General features: G+C 45.7%; 1 protein-coding gene across 7 annotated transcripts in view; it reads right to left on the bottom strand.

Moving 5' to 3' along the window:
* Positions 1–25092, bottom strand: part of ENTPD5 (ectonucleoside triphosphate diphosphohydrolase 5 (inactive)) — a 368562-nt gene that overhangs the window by 22905 nt on the left and 320565 nt on the right. For 4 of the 7 annotated variants that reach the window (XM_033952533.1, XM_033952532.1, XM_033952536.1 and 1 more), the window contains one exon: positions 14342–14398. The exons of 2 other annotated variants lie outside the window; for them this stretch is intronic. In XM_033952533.1, coding sequence (XP_033808424.1) covers positions 14342–14398 — 57 coding nt within the window. Of the gene's footprint in view, positions 1–9010; positions 9046–14341; positions 14399–25092 lie in introns of all 7 variants that reach the window. One more of the 7 variants, XM_033952535.1, reaches the window with a different exon arrangement.

Here is a 25092-nt window from a genome sequence, read left to right as displayed (position 1 = left end):
CAGATGCCACTGGTTTGTCTTACTTCTGAAAGGATTAGAAGATGACGGAGTACAGCAAGTGTTAAAGACTCACAACATATCAGAGGTGACTTCTTCAGCCGGGCACCAGCAGGAGAGGAGCGTGTGAGCCCCGCTCCGCCCCCCTCCCGAACCCGACGCCTCAAAGCCGCCGCGCCCCCGGAGAGCGGCCTTCTTCAGCCGGGCACCAGCAGGAGAGGAGCGTGTGAGCCCCGCTCCGCCCCCCTCCCGAACCCGACGCCTCAAAGCCGCCACGCCCCCCGGAGAGCGGCCTTCTTCAGCCGGGCACCAGCAGGAGAGGAGCGTGTGAGCCCCGCTCCGCCCCCCTCCCGAACCCGACGCCTCAAAGCCGCCGCGCCCCCGGAGAGCGGCCTTCTTCAGCCGGGCACCAGCAGGAGAGGAGCGTGTGAGCCCCGCTCCGCCCCCCTCCCGAACCCGACGCCTCAAAGCCGCCGCGCCCCCAGAGAGCGGCCTTCTTCAGCCGGGCACCAGCAGGAGAGGAGCGTGTGAACCCCGCTCCGCCCCCCTCCCGAACCCGACGCCTCAAAGCCGCCGCGCCCCCCGGAGAGCGGCCTTCTTCAGCCGGGCACCAGCAGGAGAGGAGCGTGTGAGCCCCGCTCCGCCCCCCTCCCGAACCCGACGCCTCAAAGCCGCCGCGCCCCCGGAGAGCGGCCTTCTTCAGCCGGGCACCAGCAGGAGAGGAGCGTGTGAGCCCCGCTCCTCCCCCCTCCCGAACCCGACGCCTCAAAGCCGCCGCGCCCCCGGAGAGCGGCCTTCTTCAGCCGGGCACCAGCAGGAGAGGAGCGTGTGAGCCCCGCTCCGCCCCCCTCCCGAACCCGACGCCTCAAAGCCGCCGCGCCCCCGGAGAGCGGCCTTCTTCAGCCGGGCACCAGCAGGAGAGGAGCGTGTGAGCCCCGCTCCGCCCCCCTCCCGAACCCGACGCCTCAAAGCCGCCGCGCCCCCGGAGAGCGGCCTTCTTCAGCCGGGCACCAGCAGGAGAGGAGCGTGTGAGCCCCGCTCCGCCCCCCTCCCGAACCCGACGCCTCAAAGCCGCCGCGCCCCCGGAGAGCGGCCTTCTTCAGCCGGGCACCAGCAGGAGAGGAGCGTGTGAGCCCCGCTCCGCCCCCCCTCCCGAACCCGACGCCTCAAAGCCACCGCGCCCCCGGAGAGCGGCCTTCTTCAGCCGGGCACCAGCAGGCGAGGAGCGTGTGAGCCCCGCTCCGCCCCCCTCCCGAACCCGACGCCTCAAAGCCGCCGCGCCAACGGCGTGCAGCCATTCAGCGTGCCGTCGAAGGCGCACGTCTAAGGCGCGTGCGCCTTAGCACGCGCCTTTGCAAAGCGACTGCGAACGACTCCTGTACCTGGCGAGCCCGATCCCCTCACCCGGATCCCAGCAACACCCAGCCTACTAACAACTGGGCTGCCATCTCCTCTCTCTTCTTTTCACGTTGCTCTCTCTCGCTCTTACGGGAGGCTGTGGTGATCTGAAAAATTCAAGCAAACCTGTTGGGCATCGCGCCGGAGAGAACGACGGGAACCAGCAGGTACCGCCAAAGCCACAGAGGAGACCCCCGGCCCGAGTCGTGAGGAGCGTGAAAGCACTGCTCCGCCCCTCTCCCGACGCAGCTCGGTGGACCACATACCGCCAAGAATCGACCCTGCTCAGCCGGACACCCCTCCCAAACCAGCAGGAACCCAACCGCGAAGCACCTGCGGGAGACACCCGCACAGGCAGCCTCCGATACCAGCCCACCGACCACAGAGCCTGCCCAGACCACAGAGACAACCACAGATCGCCACTACAGTCACAGCCCCAGCACTCCGACAAAGACACAACCGTCTCAACCCTAAAAGGAACTCCTTCCCACGAGACAGATCCAACAGCACCGACTCCGGGTCTCGTGGATATAACCCTGATACCCCCAATCCGGATAAGTTTTACTGTTACATAAAACTCTAGTGTATAACCCTGCCGGACCTATACAGATCATAGCACCACTGTATTGAAACCACTTTGTTTATCCTTGTTACATTGCTTAACCTTCAGGACATCTTACAGGAATCTACTAAACCGCCCTTTGACCCACAAATCTAGAAACCCCAACTTCCGTTTTTCCCCCCTTGCACTAATCCTGACCTCAATCGCAGGAAACTCCCCAACGTCTCCAACCACAGCTGGGACGAGCCCCTCACAATGGCCAAGCCAAATACACAACAATGCGTAGCTCTACTTATACTCCTCTTGCTCTCTTCCAGGCTCTGCAACGCAGACAACTCCAATGCATCCCCCATTCCCATCCACATCACGCTGCACCGATCGGTAAAACCCAGAACCACTACATACACTCTCCACACCACACAAGACCACCCGCACGCCCACTTGCCCAACAACCCCCCTCACCACTACAAACCGACCTTACAAACAATTACAAACACCATTACAAACAATTACAAACACCATTACAAACAAAATCGGTAATCCTAAAACCAATAGCAATAACCTCTTCAGATTGGTCAACGATCTATACAACATAGAAACCTACACAAACCTACACGAAGAAGCCACCTTAACCGCCAACACCCTTGCCGACTTCTTCAATACCAAGATCCAAAAAATAAGAACAACTCTACCAGCCAGCCCCAACCCCCTCGAGCTCTTCCCCATCCTCACAGACATGAATCCACCAAACCCAGACCCGGGAGCCAAAGTCGAATACATTATATTTTTATTGTAATGTACACCGGCCAGATATTTATTTGATGGTCGGTATAGTAAAACCAAATAAACTTGAAACTTGAAACTTGAACTTAGTTGGAAACAATTCGCAGTAACCGATTGGCAAACCTTCAATACTTACTACAACAAGTATACTCACTCCTACTGCCATCTGGACACATGCCCACCAAAAATCATGAGAACGGCCCCCCCCCCCCCATTTTAAAGCAAAAATGATGACATGGGTTAATTACCTACTATCCAAAGGTAACTTCCCGTCGGAGCAGGGTCAAATAATGATCACCCCAATTTTAAAAAATGAGAAAGAACCACCAAATTCCCCATCTAATTATAGGCCGATCGCCAGCATCCCCCTATTTACCAAAATAGCGGAAGGGTTGGTAAAAGCGGAACTTTCCGCATACCTTGAAAAATTCAACATTCTAAGTGACAACCAATCAGGATTTCGTGCGGACCACAGCACTGAAACCATCATAGCCTCCCTTCTCGACCACCTCCTCACACTCTTCAGTCAGGGCTCAAGTGCCCTGATCATACAACTCAACCTGAGCAGTGCTTTTGACCTGGTCGACCACACCATTCTCCTGGAATGCCTAGCGCACATAGGCATCTCAGACCAGGTCCTCAATTGGTTTCAGGGGTTCCTACAAAATAGATCATACAAGGTACTCAAGAATAACTCTTTCTCATACTGCTGGGACAACACCTGCGGGGTCCCACAGGGCTCCCCCTTATCCCCCATCCTATTCAACATATACCTAGCCTCACTAGGTAAACTCTTACACAACCTAAATCTCAAATTCTTCATTTATGCAGACGATATCACAATAACCATCCCATTAACCAACTTTTCACAAGAACTACTCGACCACATCTCAAACACTCTCAACCAGATAGAACTCTGGATGCTTTCATTCAGACTGAAATTAAACCCAGACAAAACAAAATTTTTCCTAGCCTCCCCCAAAGATAAAATTAAGGAAACCACAATTCAACTAAAAGGAAAGACCTTCCCCCTTGATCCGACCATAAAAATTCTGGGAGTCACGCTAGACAAAAACTTATCTCTAGATAACCATACCGACCTCATAATTAGGAAAAGCTTCTCGGTACTTTGGAAACTTCGCACCATAAAAAAACACTTCTATGACAATGCATTCCGCCTACTTGTACAATCCTCCATCCTCAGCATCCTCGACTACTGCAATATCATCTACCTTAACGCCACTAAGAAAACTACCAGGAGACTAAAAATAGTCCAAAATACCGCGGTGCGCCTCATCTTTGGCCTAAAGAAATGGGAACATGTCACCCCTTTCTATCACCAACTACACTGGCTACCATTTGAATCTAGAATTCTTTTTAAATTTGCATGCTTCTGCTACAAATCGGTTAACGGCTCCTCCCCAAGTTACATAAACACACACTTTAACCTTTACTGCAGCAACAGGACATCACGGAGAACTCAATTGTTCGCCTTCCCCTTCGCCTAAACACTGTCCTCTCAAAAGATTCCTTGATAGAACTTTTGCCTTCCAAGCAGCCAAGTCGAACCCATGGCTAGCACAGATGATACTCGAGGCCCCCACTTACCTATCATTCAGAAAACTACTAAAAACGTACCTTTTCAGCAAACACGACCCTTAATAATCCATTCACCTCACATGACACTTACCCCACCCCTGCCCCCTTCCTCCTTCACCAGTCCCTCCCTCCCCCACTCTCTACCTCCCCTACCTAGCTCGATCAAACCTGCAATTTCTGTAATATTGTTGTAAACCTGCCCTCTTTGCAGACAGTTAAGAATCGCTGTAATTTCACGGCTGACTGCGGCAAATCACTGTAATTTATCGTAATTCAGCCTGCAATTTGCTGTTAAAAATACTTCTAATTATGCTGTAAATCTGCTTCTAATTTTGTAAACCTACTTCTAATTTTGTTGTAAATCTGCTATTCAATGCAGATCATTTGCTAATTGATGTAAACCGCCTAGAACTCACTGGGTATGGCGGTATATAAGAATAAAGAATAATAATAATAAAGAATAATTATCTCAGTATTGAGATTCAGCCGTATAATTTTTGATTTCCTCTTTTGGGGTGAGGTGAAGTTTTGGATTTGTCAAGGTTTGAATAACCTCACTTTCATCTTCATACATTTTTTGAGTAATCCCTGCGTCATCAACCCCTGATGACATGGGAGGCTGAGACTCTGGTCCCTCTGTAGGCAGACAAAATCCGCATACCATGGAAGCCATGGCCAATCTAGTGCAACTAGAACTACGGGCTCTGAGTGTGACAGTATTCTTTGAAGGACTCTGCCTATCATGGTCCACAGAGGGAAGACCAAAAGGAGTCCTGCCTTTGATCATGGTTGCACCAGGGCATCTAAGCCATCACTTCCTGGCACACCTCTTTGGCTGAAGAACTACACCACTTTTTTGTTGGCTGCCAATGCCATTAAATCGAATGTTGGATGCCCCCAATGACTCTCAATGCTGTTGAATGCCTCCTGAAACAGATTCCATTCTCTGGGATCTAGGGTCTTCTGGCTGAGCAAATCCACTTGTACATTGTCCACTCTTACTACTGAAACAGATTCCATTCTCTGGGGTCTAGGGTCTTCTGGCTGAGCAAATCCACTTGTACATTGTCCACTCCTGCTACATGTGCTGCCAAGAGAGCAAATAGGTTGGTCTCTGCCTACCAAAGCAGCATTTGAGTTTCCAGGCATAGAGGAGCACGCTTGGTGCCCCCCCCTTTGATTGACAGATATTACCGCTGTTGCATTATCTACTTCCGTACTCTTGCAGCACTAGATGGATGGCTCTCAGCTCCAACCGGTTGATCGACCACTTCTTCTGGGAAGAGGACCAGCATCCCTGAACTAGATGTCCTTCGCAATGCACTCCCCAACTGTAAAGGCTGGCATCTTGCCTCCGCTGTCAAAGGTACATGCATCTGTAATGCATCCCTTTGCTGTCACCAGCGGGATAGAAGCACATCCTGGAGAGGGCGCAAGTGCACCCTTTCCCAGGGAATCACATCTATAGTAACTACCATCAATCTCAACACCTGCAGGTAATGCCAAGCTGTTGGTGCTGGCCTGTCCCTAAACTCCCTGATCTGCTGTGTGAGCTTGAATATATATATAAAGTATCCGCTAAATAATCCACTCTTGACATGAGAAATCACTGATCCCCTCGGCCCCCACCTCCAGATCGCAGTGCAATTTGGAGTGGCAGGCATATGCTCTGTAAGATGCCACTGCCTTTAATCCTGCAGCTGCGGCATCAAACTGTTTTTGAGAACAAAATCCAATCTGAAGTTCTGGGTATCTTTCAACATAATTCTGTCTTTGTTGAGCAGAGAGGTATGTTTAGTTACCTCAGTCACCAGGGAGTCCACCTTTGGTGAGACAAACAGCTGGTTAATTTCAGTATCTATTGGATAAAGCTTCACCATGGCCCTTGCCACCTGATGGGGCGCTTCTGGGACCTCCCAATGGTCCATTAGCATTTTAGTGATGTCCTGATGTGAAGGAAAGCATGTGGTCTGAACCTTAGTGCTGCTTATAAGCAAGCATTGCGCAGCTGAGGACTGTGAAATCTCTATCTTCAATTCTTGAAGAGACTCTAATTATTTCTAAAAGTGCTGAAGGCTTGAACAGCCTGTGCATAGTCAAGTTCTCCACTCATTCTGGACCCAGCTCTTCCAGACATGATGCAGAATCTCCTGCTATTAAGGACCCAGACTGGGAAAGTAAAGGCATAGAAAGTTTGAAGAATCTGTCCCTCTCTACTCTCTCTATGCCCTTCATGATCTTGTAGGGATATGATAGAGACCTACAAGATCATGAAGGGCATAGAGAGAGTAGAGAGGGACAGATTCTTCAAACTTTCAAAAAATAAAAGAACAAGAGGGCATTCGGAAAAGTTGAAAGGGGACAGATTCAAAACAAATGCTAGGAAGTTTTTCTTTACCCAACGTGTGGTGGACACCTGGAATGCGCTTCCAGAGGACTTAATAGGGCAGAGTACGGTACTGGGGTTTAAGAAAGGATTGGACAATTTCTTGCTGGAAAAGGGGATAGAAGGGTATAGATAGAGGATTACTGCACAGGTCCAGAACCTGTTGGGCTGCCGCGTGAGCGGGCTGCTGGGCGTGATGGACCTCAGGTCTGATCCAGCGGAGGCATTGCTTATGTTATGTTATGTTAACTGAACCCATATCATCCCAGCCACCCTCCAACTGAACCCCCATCTCTTGTGCATGGCTCTGCTGATAGGGAAGTGCAATTTTGGAGGTAGAGTCCCTTAGTGACAGCATCACCGCGACCCCCAAGGATTCTATATGGCCACTGTTAAACAAATATGTTTCATGCATCATATTGATGAATTCTGGAGCAAAACCATGTCCAGGACACCACAAAGTCCCATGTGGTTGCTCCCTTGTCCTTTTCTGGGATTTTGCAGCAGATGCGCATCAATGGAGATGCACATTTGCTCTTTCACAGCTCTAACCAGGACTTTTGACCTGGAACTCAAGCCTTCTGGGGGCTAAGCCCATAGCTCCCATCCTCCACCCACATGCCATTGGCACATGGAACATGGATGGTCTTCTCCCCTGCAGCCAAAATTGTCCTTTTCAGAGAGGCCCCGACATACAGCAGCTGCCTCGAGGTTTTCCCTCTGCCACAACTTCCCGTTTCCGACAAGGCAGATCGCAGCAGAGGGAAAGCTTTGGGGTAGCCGCCTGAAGCTTGCGAGAACAGCTGCCATGTTAGGGCCCCTCTGAAAAGGACAATGTGGGGCCCCCTAGATCTGTTGGTCCCAGGGCAGCTGCCCTATTTGCTCCCCGCTAACGCTGGACCTAGGCCCCTCTGACAATTCCGGACCCTAGGCCTCCTGGGCCTATCCTTTAATCCGGCCCTGCTAATGAGGCTCTACACAAATCTCGTGGGAAAGGATTGACTACCCAAGAGTTCAGGAATGAGGTGCCTATTGCACTAGAAGTATAGTTATGTGTGTAAGTGCAAGGAGGATGTGGGAGGGTAATGCTATGGTTATAGAATAGTGACCTGACAACTGTGTGCAGTGGGTCTGCGGCACAGGTTTGCGGATAGGGGATATCCGAATAAGGCTATTCGGCAGGCTTATGTATGAGCTCGCTATGCTCAGAGAGAATTACTGCTGGAGGAAAGCACACAGGAGGGGAAGGAAGGGAAATAAACATGCATTCTCCCTTATTCGCAAGCAGCCCTTAAGTTAGTGAATATTATCAATAGTTTTTGGCATATTGTAAGGGTGCATCCCTCTTTACAAGATTTTCCTAGAATAGCATTTTCTAAAGGTAGGACATTAGGGCAAAAATTGATTTTCAAAAATTTGGGATAATCCAGACGGTAGGTAGGGGAGGGTATGTAAAGTGTGGGAGATGCCAGTGGTGTGCTAGGACCATAGAAGGTGATTGTTGGCAAGTCCTGGGGAGGAATATAGTTTTAAAATCTAAGGGTTTCACTAATTGCTCTAGTGCCCATGTGGTATATGCAATAGTCTGCCCGTGCGAGTTGATATACATAGGGCGCACGAGCAGACTGGTGAAATTGCGTTGAATACCGAATGCCTCCAAGCCCTGATGGTCCAACACTGGATTAGGAAGAGGCATTCAGTGGAAGAGATACGTTGGCATATAATTGAGAATATCCAGCAGGGATGGGGGAGAGCTAACAAGGAAAAAATCTTAAATGAAAAAGAGCAATTAATATATCAGCTGGATACTGTGAAGCCGTAGGGTTTGAATATGGAGGTAGAATGGGCGTCATTGATAGGTTAGAGGCTCTGTCTAATGGGAGGCGAGGGAGCTCAGCTGTTTGGAGGGAGTGTTTTTAAGTATTGTAATAGAATGCCGCTGTCATCTTACTCTTTAAGCCAGGGGTGCCCACATTTTTTGGGCTTGCGAGCTACTTTTAAAATGACCAAGTCAAAATGATCTACCAACAATAAAATTAAAAAAAAACACAGAGCACACCGTAAGCAGAGAAAATGTTAATTATCATTCCTATTCCGGGGTTTTTTCAAAGAGGTCAAGGCAGATGACTCTATGCACTGTCACCTCAGTAACAACCATACAAAAATAGACAAATGTACTGTCAGTTTTGTTAGTGGCCCCCCCAATGTATGGTGGTAGGGGGTTAAGTGAAATGTGCACTGACAGATGCCAGGTCCCAGGTCCAGTTCCCTCACAGATGACTCACCAGGAAGTAGAATAAACGAGCACAGCCAGAGGTGACTGCAAAAGAATATATTATAGAAATAGTCTTACAGAAAAGCAATATTCTGAAGCATTACAATTAAGTAGAGAGCATTACACTTAAGCAGAGAGCAAAGCAGTTTCTCTGCCTTACAGAGTCCAGAAAGAAGCTTGCAGTTCTAGGGAGAGCCAGAGAAAGAAAGAAAGAAAGAAAGAACCAGAGAGCCCAGAGATAGATAGATAGATTGATAGCTCGATAGGAAAAGAGATAGATGTGTGTTGCAGAGAGCAGGCTTTTATACCTTGGCTCAATATAGAAACCTGTATGCCCCAGTATCTTTCTGTTTAGAATTTGTAAACTGTTTGAAACAATGGTTAATTTAATTGCTAAGGAGGGTGTGATACTTGCAAGCATGGTGATGGGATTAGTCTCTGGCTTCTTTGTCCCATTCAAGCAGGCCATTGTCCTAAGCACCCTCTTAATCAGACATTAACACTTTTTAGCTAGTCATGATTCAATCAGAGCTACTTAAAACCTATCAGGGATACTTAAAACCTATCAGGGATACTTAAAACAGTTTCCCTGCCCTCAGGGTCTATCTGCATTCCCATGCCAGAGTCAGATTGATATAATTTCCCATAGGCCTTCGCTGACATAAGTAATGCCAACTGAAAATGCTGAATGGTAGTGATAGCTAGGCTGACATATACCCCCCTCCCTTTTACTAAATCACAATAGCAGTTTTTAGCGCAGGGAGCTGTTCTGAATGCCCAGCGTTGCTCTCGATGCTCATAGGCTCCCTGCACTAAAAAAGGGGGCCATAGTGCAAAATATAGATAGCAGATATAAATTCAGACACATTTTTAATCACTAAATTTAAAATAAAATCATTTTTCCTACCTTTGTTGTCTGCTGATTTCATGAGTCTCTGGTTGCACTTTCTTCTTCTGACTGTGCATCCAATCTTTCTTCCCTTCTTTCAGTCTGTATGCTTCCTCTCCTCCAGACCTCATTGCCTGCCCCAACTTTTTCTTCCTCTCTCCCTGCCCTTTCTTTTTTTCTGTTTCCCTTCTGTCTCCCTGCCTGCCCCCTTTCTCTTTCTTTCTTCCTGTCCTCCCCAAGCCACTGCTGCCGCCATCAGGCAATAGGCCCCCAAGCCACCGCCGCCCCAAGCTCTCCCTGCTTCGGGCCGACCAGCCTTCCTCTCCCAGACGTCAATTCTGCCGTCGGAGAGGAAGTTCCGGCCCAGCCAGGCAGCGATTGACTTGCCCGAACTTCCTCTCAGACGGCAGAATTGACGTTGGAGAGAGGAAGACTGATCTTCCTGGTAGATCGCCAAGGCAAAGTGAGTCTATCACGGAGCCCGGGATGGGCTCCGCGATCAACTCACTTTGCCTTGGCGATCTACAGGTCAATCGCGATCGACCTATTGGGCACCCCCGCTTTAAGCATTCTAGGAGTCGGATGACATTAGCGGCCGTGGTGAGTCTTTTATTTTAAATCTAGGTTGCACTAATCTCTTTAAATCTAGGTTGGTAAAGATAGAAGTTTCAGTATTATGGACAACATTGCCATACAGTGAAAGATTAGAGAAACTGGGCCTTTTCTCCCTCGAACAGAGGAGGTGAGAGGGGACATGATCGAAACATTCAAGGTACTGAAGGGAATAGACTTAGTAGATAAGGACAGGTTGTTCACCCTCTCCAAGGTAGGGAGAATGAGAGGGCACTCTCTAAAATTGAAAGGGGATAGATTCCGTACGAACGTAAGGAAGTTCTTCTTCACCCAGAGAGTGGTAGAAAACTGGAACGCTCTTCCAGAGTCTGTCATAGGGGAAAACACTCTCCAGGGATTCAAGACAAAGTTAGAAAAGTTCCTGCTGAACCAGAACGTACGCAGGTCTCAGTTAGGGCTCTGGTCTTTGACCAGAGGACCACCGCATGAGTGGACTGCTGGGCACGATGGACCACTGGTCTGACCCAGCAGCAACAATTCTTATGTTCTTATGACTGTTTCTCTTTTTTATAGGGGGACCCTTGATAAAGCACACCAGTGCGAAACATGTCGGGTCATTCCCTCCCGGGTCACGCATAATAAGATAAGTGAAATTAAAATTTAGTATGACAAGTAAAAGCTAGCAAAAGCCTATTTAAAGGTTATTAAATGAAATTTATGGAATTTACTATTAAATTATTTAAATTAAAATTAAAATACAAGCAATAAATGCAGGGGCCAGTGATGAAGAGCCACATAATTCTTCCCGCTTGAAGTTTTTGCTAAGTGGTGGAGTGGTGGGTCTGAGGCCCATATGCTAAATAAGTGCAAATAAGGATTGACATCTAGCACAGGGTTTGGCATTGACAAAAAAAATGATAGCACAGTAGGAATAAAGCAAAGAAAAGGGAGACTGAAAGAGTTGGAAGCAAGTGTTACTCACTGCTCTCCAGTTAAAGCTCAATGTCCATGATTCATATTCGGCCAAACAATATTTTTCATTATTCAAATATGGCTGAATAGTAATATATACTATTCAGTATAGCACTAGACTGCTGTTACAGAATCCCAAGCCACCACTACTGAATTTCTCCCTAGGCACGTATATGGGCAGAGTTAAAGAAGAAGATGTCTGTATTTAGGAAAATACCTAGCTACCAGCTCTCAAGCAGGCGTAATATCTGACCTTCAATCTAGCTTGAATTCAGCAGGATTTGTGCTAGTATTTTATTAAGACATGGATATCGTCGTTTTATAAATTTACCCTCCTCCATAACTTAATGGAGTTTTACTCTTTTATAACTGCAATATTAGGGTGTGCATGAAAACAGGTAGACAATTTTCACCACTGAAAACATAAAGCCTAATGCATCTAAATCATGCACACTCTGGGAAGAATTTTCATAGCCAAAATTATTTTAATTTCAGATTGCAATGTCAGACTAATAACAGTGCACATCACCTGCCAATTTATATTCAGCTTGAGCCATGGGCTCCCAGTGTTGAATATCCAGGCACGACTGTCGACCTGCAAGTTAACTTGGCATCTGCTATTATTGCTCCAATTTATATGACTGACAGATTCCTTATAGTATCATATAAACATAGAAGAGGATCACATGGTTTGTTTATTTTTCCATCTGCTGTAACCGGCAGCCTCAAGGCAATGGGTCTTGGGCCACTGGTACAAGAAAACCTCTTGTGAGCTGCTGCGGGCAGCACAAGGAAAAATAATAAAGCGTTTAGTTTAAGGACACCACCGCACCAGGTAAGTTCTTTCCAAAATAAACTTGAACTTTATTCTCAAAATAAAAATAAACAGAAAGCTGAATAAGCCACTAGTCTCTGTGGGTGCATCAAAATGAAAATAGTTCAAAAACATTCAACAGGAAATTCCCCAACAGAGTAGAGTCCACATTAATTCGCAGTCCAAAAAGTATGAACAGCAAAAGAAAGGAAAACTTTCAAAAACAAGATAAACTTCAGGGCTGCACTACTTCAGCACAAGTCAGTGCACCCGCACTGGCTTCATCGGCAGCAGAGTGCTGGTCAGACAGTGTGCTCCGTGTGGTGTTAATCTGCCATAAAATTGGCCCTTTATCCCACCACTATGAACATGGGGCTATCCCCACTGTCTGGGACTGAAAAACAGTTCACTTTCCCCCACCAGGGAAAACAACAAACTTCCAAAAAGGAAAAACAAATATCAAAAAAACAAAGCACTTGCACGGTTCAAAACAAAACCTCTTTACTCTTCAGCTGGCTTTGAAGTATCCAGCATTTGCAAGCAATTAGAAAAATAAACTTTAATTACTCACAGCAACAGAGTCAGTCACTTTGCTTTCATGCAGCATACCTCCATGGGTTGGATTTCACAAGGCAACTCAGCATTTGTCTCAGGGTTTACTTCCAGCTCCATATCATGTGGTTCTTCCAGAAAACCAAGAGGCATGTCCTCACCAGCCTCTATCAATTCCATGGACTCTGGAATTAGGCTGGCATTCAGAACTCTCAGCCCTGAGTGCTGTGGCCTGTTCTGCCTGAGTTCCTGCTGCCTCTGATTCTTCAGTAACTTGGTTCTTAGGGATAGCAGTTTGCAGCCCCGCCCCAAACCCTCAGGAGGCAATGATTTCCGGATAATCATTCTAGGCTTCAGTGGGGGATGGGAATCCTGCACTCCTGCTCTCCCGCTCCCTCTATAGGACAAAGGTAATTCATCCATAGATTCAAACTGTGCTTTAAAAGGGGATATTTGAGTGGAATCTGGTTTAGACTTGTGCATTGCTCTAGGGACACTCCTAGCAGGCACAGGCTGCAAACCACACTGCTCAGGGTTGCAAAAGCAAGAAATCTTTGGATCATACATGAGCATTCCAGGCTGCTTTTTACGCTAAGGAATTTCGACCTTTGTTGCGTAGCGCTTGCTCTTACAAACATTTTAGAACCCAATTGAAAACTTACCTTTTCTCAAAGTACCTGGCCAAATAATTTTATGTGTTTCTTATGTTATTTTATTATTAATCTTTTGTTAACCACGTTGAACTTACAGTTACGTGGTTTAAAAGTACAATGTTAAGTTATGTTATGCCCAGTTAACTCAATGCATATATTTAGAACAGCTAAGTTGCTCATTCACCTTAACTCCTAACCTAGCTGATTAGAGGATGGTCAGCTCAGTGGGGTTTAACCTGCTCAGTTAAACTCTCTTCAACATTACAAATTCTACTGCACCCTATTCAAAGCCAAGCTATCTGAACAACCGCCTAATCAGGAATAGCACATCCAGACCAAGGAGAACTCAAGCACACTTTACCCACCCCCCAATCAAAGGCATACAAAGCAAAAAATATATAATGGACTATTAGCCACCAGAGCAGCGAGACTAGATCGCCACCTCTCCAATCTGCTGACCAGATGTCTAACTACAAAACATTCAGGAAAGAACTGAAAACTATACTATTCAAGAAATTTGTCAAATGATCTAACTAAACTTTATCAACTCTCCCCAGATCCCGACGCATACTATAGCTATCAACCTTGTAATCTCCTTGGGAATACCCAGGCCAATTCTTGTTGTACACCGCCTAGAATTAAAAGATATTGGCGGGATCGAAGTCACCAATGTAATGTAATCAACCCTAAAATAAATACAAAGATTGATAAACACTCTTAGAAATCTAAGAAAAATCTCCATTTGTAAAAAGTGAAAGCAGAAATGAGAAGAATGGAGAGTGAAAAAGAAGAAATGGAAAGACAGAGCAAGTGTGCCTGAAAAAGCAAATAATCTTTGTGTTAAAGATTCATCAAAGGAATTTGATTTGTTTTCCTCTTCATATTTACCTTCTATGGCTTTTCTTTCAAAATCCCTTACTTCTAAAATTCCACCTGTGTCATAATCTGTAAAGAAAAATCCACATGTGTGTCCAATTTCTTCATATTGTGTCCCAGTTCAGGTTCTACAATCTATAGGAAAGGGGAGATGCCTATAACAAGAGGCTCCAATGTCCTGTCTGACTTTTGTCAGAGGTAACCGAAGCCTCCACTTGAAGACTTCTGGTAATTAGTGGGTGGTGGAGATGAAAATAAAGGGAAACAAACAATCTTTTCACTTTCATCTCCCACCTTCAGGCTTGTCCTGTGTAGGAGTCTGTAGTGTCAGTTTCAGCTTTAGAAGCAGTACAGAGAAAGAAGCATACATGTTCAGATTCAAGGGACTAGTCCCCATTTAGGATAAAGGTTTCATTAATGCACATCCCTAGGTAAGAAGCTGAGGAGGATGGATGCGCAGGTGGTCTTCTCCTCGATCCTCCCAGTGAGGGGCAAGGGCAGAGCCAGAGAGGATCGAATACAGAGGGCGAACGACTGGCTGCGAGGATGGTGCATGGAGATGGACTTCGGGTTCCTGCACCATGGAGATGCTTTGCAAGGGCTACAGGGACACGACGGACTACACCTGACCAGAAGAGGGAAGAATGTTCTTGGACACCGTCTAGCCTGCTTACTTCACAGGGCTTTAAACTAGGTAAGTCAGGGGAGGGTACAGACACAAACAACATACCTGGCGAACTAAACTATCAATACTTTTTAGAGTCTGAGGTAAGTAGTCACCGAAATTCTGGGTCAGGGGCGAGTACACACACTTACGAGCCGGGGGTAGGTTCACATCATAATCATGGGTCACATTGTAATTCTGGGTCTAGGGGGAGTACACATTGTAGTTCTGGGTCTACGGAGAGCACAAATAATGCTAAAGGTATTCAAGTAGCTCAAACGGGAATATCCCGACTGAGATGTAACAAAAATACAACATGGAGGGCTATGTACGTCAACACACACAGTTTGGGAAACAAGATCCTGGAATTGGAAACAGAAATAAGGAATGCAGACCTGGATGTGGTGGCGATATCCGAGACCTGGCTCACAGACTCCCACGGGTGGGACATGGTCATACCGGGTTACAATTTGCTTCGCCGGGACAGGGAGGGCAGAATGGGAGGAGGAGTAGCATTATATACTAAAGAACATTATATGCTGTGAACAAGGCTGCCCTGGAACTTCATTCAATAAGATAAGTTGCTCTGCATTTCATATTCTGCTCTTTTCACTGGTTTTCAGCATTATATCTGCTTAATTTATCTTCTCATCCCTGTTTCTTACTAAAAAAAAAATATAAAAAAGCACAAAAAATAAATCCTTCTCTTTCCTCTGTTAAATCTTATTTCCTCTTCCTCTTCATAGGAAAAAGGGTAAGACTTTGTTAACTCTAATTAAATCCTGGTGCCGGTGGCTCAGGGTGACTAAAGTAGGGAAAATCCTGTTATAAATCCTGTGTTTTAGGGTAGCACTTTTAGAACCTGCATTTTGGTTTAAATACTGTGTTTTAGGTGGTATAGAGCCTATATTTCTGTCTTACTAGTATTCAGCCATTGTTTTCTGCTGATTAGGTGGAGAAGGGAGGGGCTCTGTTTTACTTCTAAGGTTAATTGCATTATCTTTGGGACCTTGCTGTGAACAAGGCTGCCCTGGAACTTCATTCAATAAGATAAGTTGCTCTGCATTTCATATTAGAAAGAAACATAGAAACATAGAAAGATGACGGCAGAAAAGGGCCAAGGCCCATCAAGTCTGCCCACTATAGACCCTCCCCTTAAGATTAGCTAGTGTTTTGCCCTGACCCTCTTAGGGATCCCACATGGGCGTCCCATTTATTCTTAAAATCTGGCACGCTGCTTGCCTCGATCACCTGCACTGGAAGCCCGTTCCACCGATCAATCACTCGCTCCGTGAAGAAATACTTCCTGGTGTCGCCGTGAAACTTTCCGCCCCTGAGTTTGAGCGGGTGCCCTCTTGTGGTTGAGGGGCCTCTAAGAAGGAAGATGTCATCTTCCACTTCTATACGTCCGGTGATGTATTTAAACGTCTCAATCATGTCTCCCCTCTCCCTGCGCTCCTCTAGAGTGTAGAGCTGCAAATTGTCTAGTCTTGCTTCGTACGGGAGACCTTTAAGCCCTGAGACCATTCTGGTGGCCATTCTTTGGACCGACTCGACCCTCTGCACGTCTTTGCGGTAGTGTGGCTTCCAGAATTGCACGCAGTATTCCAGATGAGGTCTCACCATGGCCCTGTACAATGGCATAATGACAGCAGGCTTTCTGCTGACAAAACTTCTACGGATGCAACCCAGCATCTGCCTTGCCTTTGAGGAAGCCTTCTCCACCTGATTGGCAGATTTCATGTCTGCACTAATGATTACTCCCAAATCTCGTTCCGCTGAAGTCCTGGTCAAGGTCTCCCCGTTCAAGGTATAAGTTCTGCACGGGTTTCTGTTACCTAGGTGCATGACCTTACATTTTCCAGCATTGAAGCCCAGCTGCCAGGTTGAGGACCAGCATTCCAATGTGCGCAGGTCCTGCGCCATACTATCTTGTAAATTGTCCTCGCTTACCATATTACATAGTTTGGCGTCGTCGGCGAATAATGTTACTTTACCTTGAAGCCCTTGAGTCAGATCTCCTATGAATATGTTGAAGAGGAGCGGACCCAAGACCGAGCCCTGAGGCACCCCGCTGGTCACCTCCGATGTCCGTTAACCATCACCCTCTGACGTCTGCCACTCAGCCAATCTCTGACCCATGCCGTCAGAGTCTCTCCCAACCCCATTGATTTCATCTTGTTTAACAGTCTGCGGTGTGGGACGCTGTCAAAAGCTTTACTGAAGTCCAGGTACACTATGTCCAGTGAATCTCCTTCATCCAGTCTTTTTGTTACCCAGTCAAAGAAGCTGATGAGGTTTGATTGGCAGGACCTACCCTGCTCTTTTCACTGGTTTTCAGCATTATATCTGCTTAATTTATCTTCTCATCCCTGTTTCTTACTAAAAAAAAAAAATAAAAAAATAAACCCTTCTCTTTCCTCTGTTAAATCTTATTTCCTCTTTCCCTTCATAGGAATAAGGGCAAGACTTATAATCACACCAACCCCAGGGACCACTATTCATATATAGAGATAAATATAATCAGGACTTCACAACCAATCAAGATGACCTTTATTCTATGCAATCACTGTGGTGCTTTAATTCCAAGACATACTATTTGGAGGCTTAAGGCTTGCCCCATCTGTCTTCAACTTGCCAGTATTAAGAAGGAGCTCTGCAAACTTAAACAGGAATTGAATATAATTAAAGCAGCTTCCATCACTCCACAAAATCATACCAACTTACCACCTCTACCTCAAAGAATAAAACAGCCCAGGAATAAATAGGTCACAGTAGGCTCAGGAAGACTGCGACATGTAACTCAGAAACATCCACCTTCACTAATATTACCTCTACAGAATTCCTTCGCTCCACTAATGCACTGCGATACTCAAGAAAACTGAAGGGAGGTGGGACTGGAACCAATGAAGGTAACTCAAGAGAACAAGCGCACCCTAAGTACAAATAAAAAAGCCAAAAAAGGAAATCTATTACTGTTGGGGGATTCCATCATCAGAGGCATTAACCTTGGAACACAGGGCGAGGAGACCAAAATAGTGAAATGTCTTCCAGGATCCTCAGCTACCAGGAGTTCCAGGCAAATACTGACTATAATTAAGAAAGAAACTAAGGATTTTAACACTGATGTTGTTATCCATCTGGGAACAAATAACCTGGCTAACAACTCCATACTTGCAGCACAGAAAGCTTTTCGGGAGCTTGGTGAGGGAGTGAAACCTTTTGTAAAGACTTTAGCTTTTTCTGAAATACTGCCTGCATATGGAAAGGGAGAGCAAAGAGTGAAAAACACAGAGGATTTTAATAGATGGCTCAGAGCCTGGTGTCATCAAGAAGGCTTCAGGTACATAGGAGGATGGGGAAATACATGGAAGGACAAGAAGCTATATTGCACTGATGGGCTACATATTACTACAGCAGGAAAAAGAAACCTTGCAGAGAAATTTAGACAATATTTTTCTAGGCATTTAAACTAGAAGGTGGGGGTGGTGTATGTACGAAGGACAATTATAGAGACCATCCCCGGCAAAAGAAAAGATATGATAGTAGTAAAGGCTGCAACATAAGCAATATCAGCAACTCATTTCTTAGTATTGCAACGGAAAGTGAAACGACACAAAAATCCATACGAAAAAGGAGATTATCGCTGAAAAATAGCTGGAAAGCGATGACCACAAATGCTCGCAGTCTAAGCAACAAAGTTCATGATCTGCAAGCCCTGATGTTAGAGGCAGATCTAGATATTGTTGCTATCACAGAGACATGGTTCAGTGAATCACATGGATGGGATGCAAACATACCGGGATATAATCTTTTTAGGAAGGACAGAGATGGTCATAAAGGTGGAGGAGTAGCTCTCTATGTAAAGATCAATATCCAAGCGACCGAAATGCAAGGGACCTGGGGAGAGGAAGAAGCGATATGGATTGTTCTGAAAAGAGAAGATGGAACTTCTATCTATGTGGGTGTAGTCTACAGACCTCCGACTCAATCGCAGCAAATTGATAAGGATCTGATTGTGGATATCCAAAAGTTTGGAAGGAAAGAGGAGGTTCTGCTGTTGGGAGATTTCAACCTGCCGGATGCGGACTGGAATGTTCTGTCTGCGGAATCGGAAAGAAGTAGGGAGATTATGGATGCCTTTCAAGAGGCTCTGCTCAGACAAATGGTGACGGAACCCACAAGGGAAAAAGCGATATTGGATCTGGTCCTCACAAATGGAGAGAGTATCTCTAATGTTCGAGTGGGTGCTCACCTGGGAAGTAGCGATCATCAAACGGTTTGGTTTGATATAACGGCTAAAGTGGAGAGTGGCCGCACGATACTTAAAGTCCTAGATTTCAAAAGTACGGACTTTAATGCAATGGGAAAGTACCTGAAGAAAGAGCTGTTAGGATGGGAGGACATAAGAGAAGTGGAAAGACAGTGGTCTAAGCTGAAAGTTGCGATAAAAATGGCTACGGACCTTTATGTGAAGAAAATCAATAAAAACAAGAGAAAAAGGAAGCCGATATGGTTCTCCAACCTAGTGGCTGAGAAAATAAAGGCGAAAGAGTTGGCGTTCATGAAATATAAAAAAACCCAAGAAGAGGAGAGCAGAAAGGACTACAGGGTGAAACTGAAAGAAGCCAAGAGAGAGATACGTCTGGTGAAAGCACAGGCGGAAGAACAAATGGCTAAAAATGTAAAAAAGGGAGATAAAATTTTTTTCAAATATATTAGTGAAAGGAGGAAGATAAAAAATGGAATTGCTAGGCTAAAAGATGCTGGAAACAAATATGTGGAGAGTGATGAGGAGAAAGCAAATGTGCTAAACAAATACTTCTGTTCTGTGTTCACAGAAGAAAATCCTGGAGAAGGACCGAGACTGTCTGGCAAAGTTACACGAGAAAATGGAGTAGATTCTGCACCGTTCACGGAGGAGGGTGTTTATGAGCAACTTGAAAAACTGAAGGTGGACAAAGCGATGGAACCAGACGGGATCCATCCCAGGATAATAAGGGAGCTCAGAGAGGTTCTGGCGAGTCCTATTAAAGACTTGTTCAACAAATCTCTGGAGACGGGAGTGATTCCTGGGGATTGGAGGAGAGCGGATGTGGTCCCTATTCATAAAAGTGGTCACAGGGATGAAGCAGGAAACTACAGGCCGGTGAGCCTCACTTCAGTTGTTGGAAAAATAATGGAAATGTTGCTGAAAGAAAGGATAGTGTACTTCCTTGAATCTAATGGGTTACAGGATCCGAGGCAACATGGCTTTACAAAAGGTAAATCGTGCCAAACGAACCTAATTGAATTTTTTGATTGGGTGACCAGAGAGCTGGATCGAGGACATATGCTAGATGTAATTTACTTGGATTTCAGCAAAGCCTTTGATACAGTTCCTCATAGGAGGCTGTTGAACAAACTTGAAGGGCTGAAGTTAGGACCCAAAGTGGTGAACTGGGTCAGAAACTGGTTGTCGGACAGACGCCAGAGGGTGGTGGTTAATGGAAGTCGCTCGAAGGAAGGAAAGGTGACTAGTGGAGTCCCTCAGGGTTCGGTGCTGGGGCCAATCCTGTTCAATATGTTTGTGAGTGACATTGCTGAAGGGTTAGAAGGAAAATTGTGCCTTTTTGCAGATGATACCAAGATTTGTAACAGAGTAGACACCGAAGAGGGAGTGGAAAATATGAAAAAGGATCTGCAAAAGTTAGAGGAATGGTCTAATGCCTGGCAACTAAAATTCAATGCAAAGAAATGCAGAGTAATGCATTTGGGGATTAATAATAGGAAGGAACCGTATATGCTGGGAGGAGAGAAGCTGATATGCACGGACGGGGAGAGGGACCTTGGGGTTATAGTTTCCGAAGATCTAAAGGCGAAAAAACAGTGTGACAAGGCAGTGGCTGCTACTAGAAGGATGCTGGGCTGTATAAAGAGAGGCGTAGTCAGTAGAAGGAAGAAGGTGTTGATGCCCCTGTACAGGTCATTGGTGAGGCCCCACTTGGAGTATTGTGTTCAGTTTTGGAGACCGTATCTGGCGAAAGACGTAAGAAGACTTGAGGCGGTCCAGAGGAGGGCGACGAAAATGATAGGAGGCTTGCGCCAGAAGACATATGAGGAGAGACTGGAAGCCCTGAATATGCCCTGAATGGATGATAGATCACAAGTTGAAGCTGAACTCTGACAAAACCAAATTCTTATTACTAGAGAAAGACAAAAAACCATCCCTAACAGAACTGGAAGTAAACTCAATCAAGTACCCTATACAGAACTCCCTCAAAATCCTTGGAATACACTTAGACAGATGCTGTACAATGCAAACACAAATCCAAAAAATCACCCAAAAAGCATTCTTCACAATGCGAAATTTAAGAAAAATCAGAAAATTCTTCAAAAAAGACCAATTCAGGATCATTGTCCAATCCATGGTACTAAGTATCGTCGACTATTGCAACAGCCTCTACTTACCTTGCCCGACCAACACAATAAAAAAACTACAGACCATCCAGAACACAGCCCTCAGACTCATATATTCACTCAGCAAATACGACCACATTACCAATGCATACCTAGAATCCCACTGGCTACCAATAAAAGCAAGAACACAATTCAAACTCTACTGTCTCATTTTCAAAGTAACCCATGGCACGGCACCCAGTTACCTAAATAACCGTTTTCACTACTACCACCCACCAAGAAAAAGGAGAACACAGAACCTCTTCACCTATCCACCACTCAACAGTACCTGTCGTAAGAAACTCTATGACAACCTCCTAGGGACACAGGCAGCCAAAATAGACTCTGACATCTCTAAATTACTGACCAAAACAACAGACATAAAAGAGTTCCGCAAAGAAATAAAAACACTACTGTTCAAAAAATATCTCCCATCACTCTAACCATCGCCCAATGAGTTCCCATTCAACGACTTCGGAATCACTCATCCATATTATCTCTTTGTCTGTGATCAAGAATGTACTGTAACTCTTCTACACTACACCCGACTTAACTGATCGAGTTGACATGTATTACCTCTGCAAAATGCATTATCCTCTGCTATATGTACTATCTTCTGTAATAAGTAATATCTGCTGTGAAATTGTAATATCATAACTCTTCACTGTTCCTGTAACTTACTCCTATCCTGAAATGTAATTCTACTGGAATGTCCCAGATATTTTCTATATTGTAATCCGCCTAGAACCGCAAGGCACAGGCGGAATAGAAATCCGTAATGTAATGTAATGTAATGTATACCCTAGAGGAAAGGAGAGACAAGGGAGATATGATTCAGGCGTTCAAATACTTGAAGGGTATTAACGTAGAACAAAATCTTTTCCAGAGAAAGGAAAATGGTAAAACCAGAGGACATAATTTGAGGTTGAGGGGTGGTAGATTCAGGAGCAATGTTAGGAAATTCTACTTTACGGAGAGGGTAGTGGATGCCTAGAATGCGCTCCCGAGAGAGTTGGTGGAGAGTAAAACTGTGACCGAGTTCAAAGAAGCGTGGGATGAACACAGAAGATTTAGAATCAGAAAATAATATTAAATATTGAACTAGGCCAGTTACTCGGCAGACTTGCACGGTCTGTGTCTGTGTATGGCCGTTTGGTGTAGGATGGGCAGGGGAGGGCTTCAATGGTTGGGAGGGTGTAGAAGGGCTGGAGTAAGTCTTAACAGAGATTTTGGCAGTTGGAACCCAAGCACAGTACCGTGTAAAGCTTTGGATTCTTGCCCAGAAATAACTAAGAAGAAAAAAAAAAAAAAAAAAATTTAAATTGAATCAGGTTGGGCAGACTGGATGGACCATTCGGGTCTTTATCTGCCGTCATTTACTATGTTACTATGTTACTATGTTAGATGACATTAAGGTCACAAGAATCTCAGATGTCCAGTACACTGGGGAATCCCTTTGGGTTAATATGGCCAGAGGGAAGGACAAATGCCTGTATCTTGGCGTAATCTACAGACCCCAAGACAAAAGGATGACCTCGATATGGAAATTATCGGAGATATAGAAAATATCACCTTGCGTGGGGACACAGTATTGTTAGGTGACTTCAACATGCCTGATGTGGATTGGGATACACTTACCTCTGCTTCCGGCAGCAGCAGGAGGCTATTAAACTCTATGAAGGGAGCTGGTCTCAGGCAACTGGTGTTGGACCCAACAAGGGACCAGGCAATTCTGGACCTTTTACTTACCAATGGAGAAAGTCTCACAGAGGTCTCGGTGGGCGACACATTGGCCTCCAGTGACCACAACATGGTATGGTTCAATCTTAGGAAAGGTTTCACTAAAACTACCACACTGACCAAGGTCCTCAAATTCAAGGATACAAACTTTCAAGACATGGGTTCCTTTGTTCACCAGGAGCTACATAGCCAAGCAGAAACCGATAGCGTGGAAGAAATGTGGTCAACTTTGAAAGCCACCATACAAGAAGCGTCAAACTGCTATGTTAAATTAATAAGTAAATGGCGAAGGAACAATAAGCTGCAGTGGTTCACTGCGGAGATCTCGGACCTCATCAAGGAGAAGAAAAAAGCATTCATCTCTTACAAACAATCGGGGAAACAGGACTCTAGAGCAGACTACCTGACCAAGTCAAAAGCCGTCAAAACAGCAGTCAGGGAGGCTAAATTCCACATGGAGGAATCTCTGGCTATAAATCCTTCTTCAGATATATCAGTGACAGAAGTAAAAACTCAGGCGGGATTGTACGTCTTAGGAAACCAGACGGAGACTATGTGGAAAAGGATTCGGAAAAAGCCCAACTGTTAAATTAATACTTCTGCTTTTCAGCAAATTGTAGCTCTATCCTTCCCCCCTTTCTCTCCCCCTTCTACACATAAGTTCATGTAATCCTTTTTCTTCTTCTTTACCCACTATTTTAAGTTCTTGTAAACCGTGTCGAGCTCCATTCTCATGGAGATGATGCGGTATATAAACTTAAGGTTTAGATTAGATTAGATTAGTATTCACCAGAGAAGCACCGGGGCTTGGCCCTCAGCTACAGACAAAGGTTGACTCAATTGACCCGTTTAGTAACTTCGAGTTTACGCCCAGCAGTGTCTAAGGTGAGCTGTCAAAGCTCAAGGTTAACAAGGCAATGGGGCCTGACAACCTACACCCCAGGGTGCTTAGGGAGTTGAGTGAGGTCTTGGCGGAGCCACTGTCCGCACTCTTCAATCTCTCCCTCAGTACAGGCAGTGTCCCTTTGGACTGGAAGACGGCTAACGTTATTCCACTCCGCAAGAAAGGCTCCAAGATGGAGACGGCAAACTACAGACCGGTGAGTCTCACATCAATAGTGAGCAAACTAATGGAAACTCTAATCAAATGCCAATTGGATACGATTCTGGATGAGGAGAATCTATGGGATCCCCGTCAACATGGATTTACTAAGAGGAGATCATGCCAATCCAACCTGATCAGCTTCTTTGACTGGGTGACGGGGAAGCTGGATGTTGGGGAGTCCCTGGACATCGTGTACCTGGACTTCAGCAAAGCATTCGATAGCGTTCCACACCGCAGGTTACTAAGCAAGATGAGTTCTATGGGTTTGGGCGATACATTGACGAAATGGGTTGGGAACTGGCTTGGAGGTAGGCTTCAGAGGGTGGTGGTGAACGGCACTCCCTCAGAAATGACGGAGGTGATCAGTGGGGTGCCGCAAGGCTCAGTCCTGGGCCCGATCTTATTCAACATCTTTATAAGAGACTTAGCAGAAGGGCTGAGAGGTAAAATGACATTATTCTCCGATGACGCCAAACTGGGCAATGTAGTGGGCAAAAGCACAACGAACGAAAATTCAATGCCCGACAACATGATGCACGACCTGCTCCTACTGGAGCGCTGGTCTAGGAACTGGCAACTCAGCTTCAATACCAAAAAATGCAAAGTTATGCACCTGGGCAGCCATAATCCATGCAAAACTTACACCCTTAATGGCGAGATCCTAACTAGAACGGTAGCAGAACGAGACTTAGGGTGACTTAGACATGAAGGCTGCCAATCAAGTGGAGCAAGCTTCATCCAAGGCAAGACAAATCATAGGTTGCATACGCAGGGGTTTCATCAGCCGTAAGCTGGAAGTCATTATGCCATTGTATA

This window comes from Geotrypetes seraphini, chromosome 7, assembly GCF_902459505.1.
Source record: "Geotrypetes seraphini chromosome 7, aGeoSer1.1, whole genome shotgun sequence".
NCBI lineage: Eukaryota > Metazoa > Chordata > Amphibia > Gymnophiona > Dermophiidae > Geotrypetes > Geotrypetes seraphini.
Note: the sequence above shows the minus strand (reverse complement) of the source record. Positions and strands in the feature narration are given on the sequence as shown.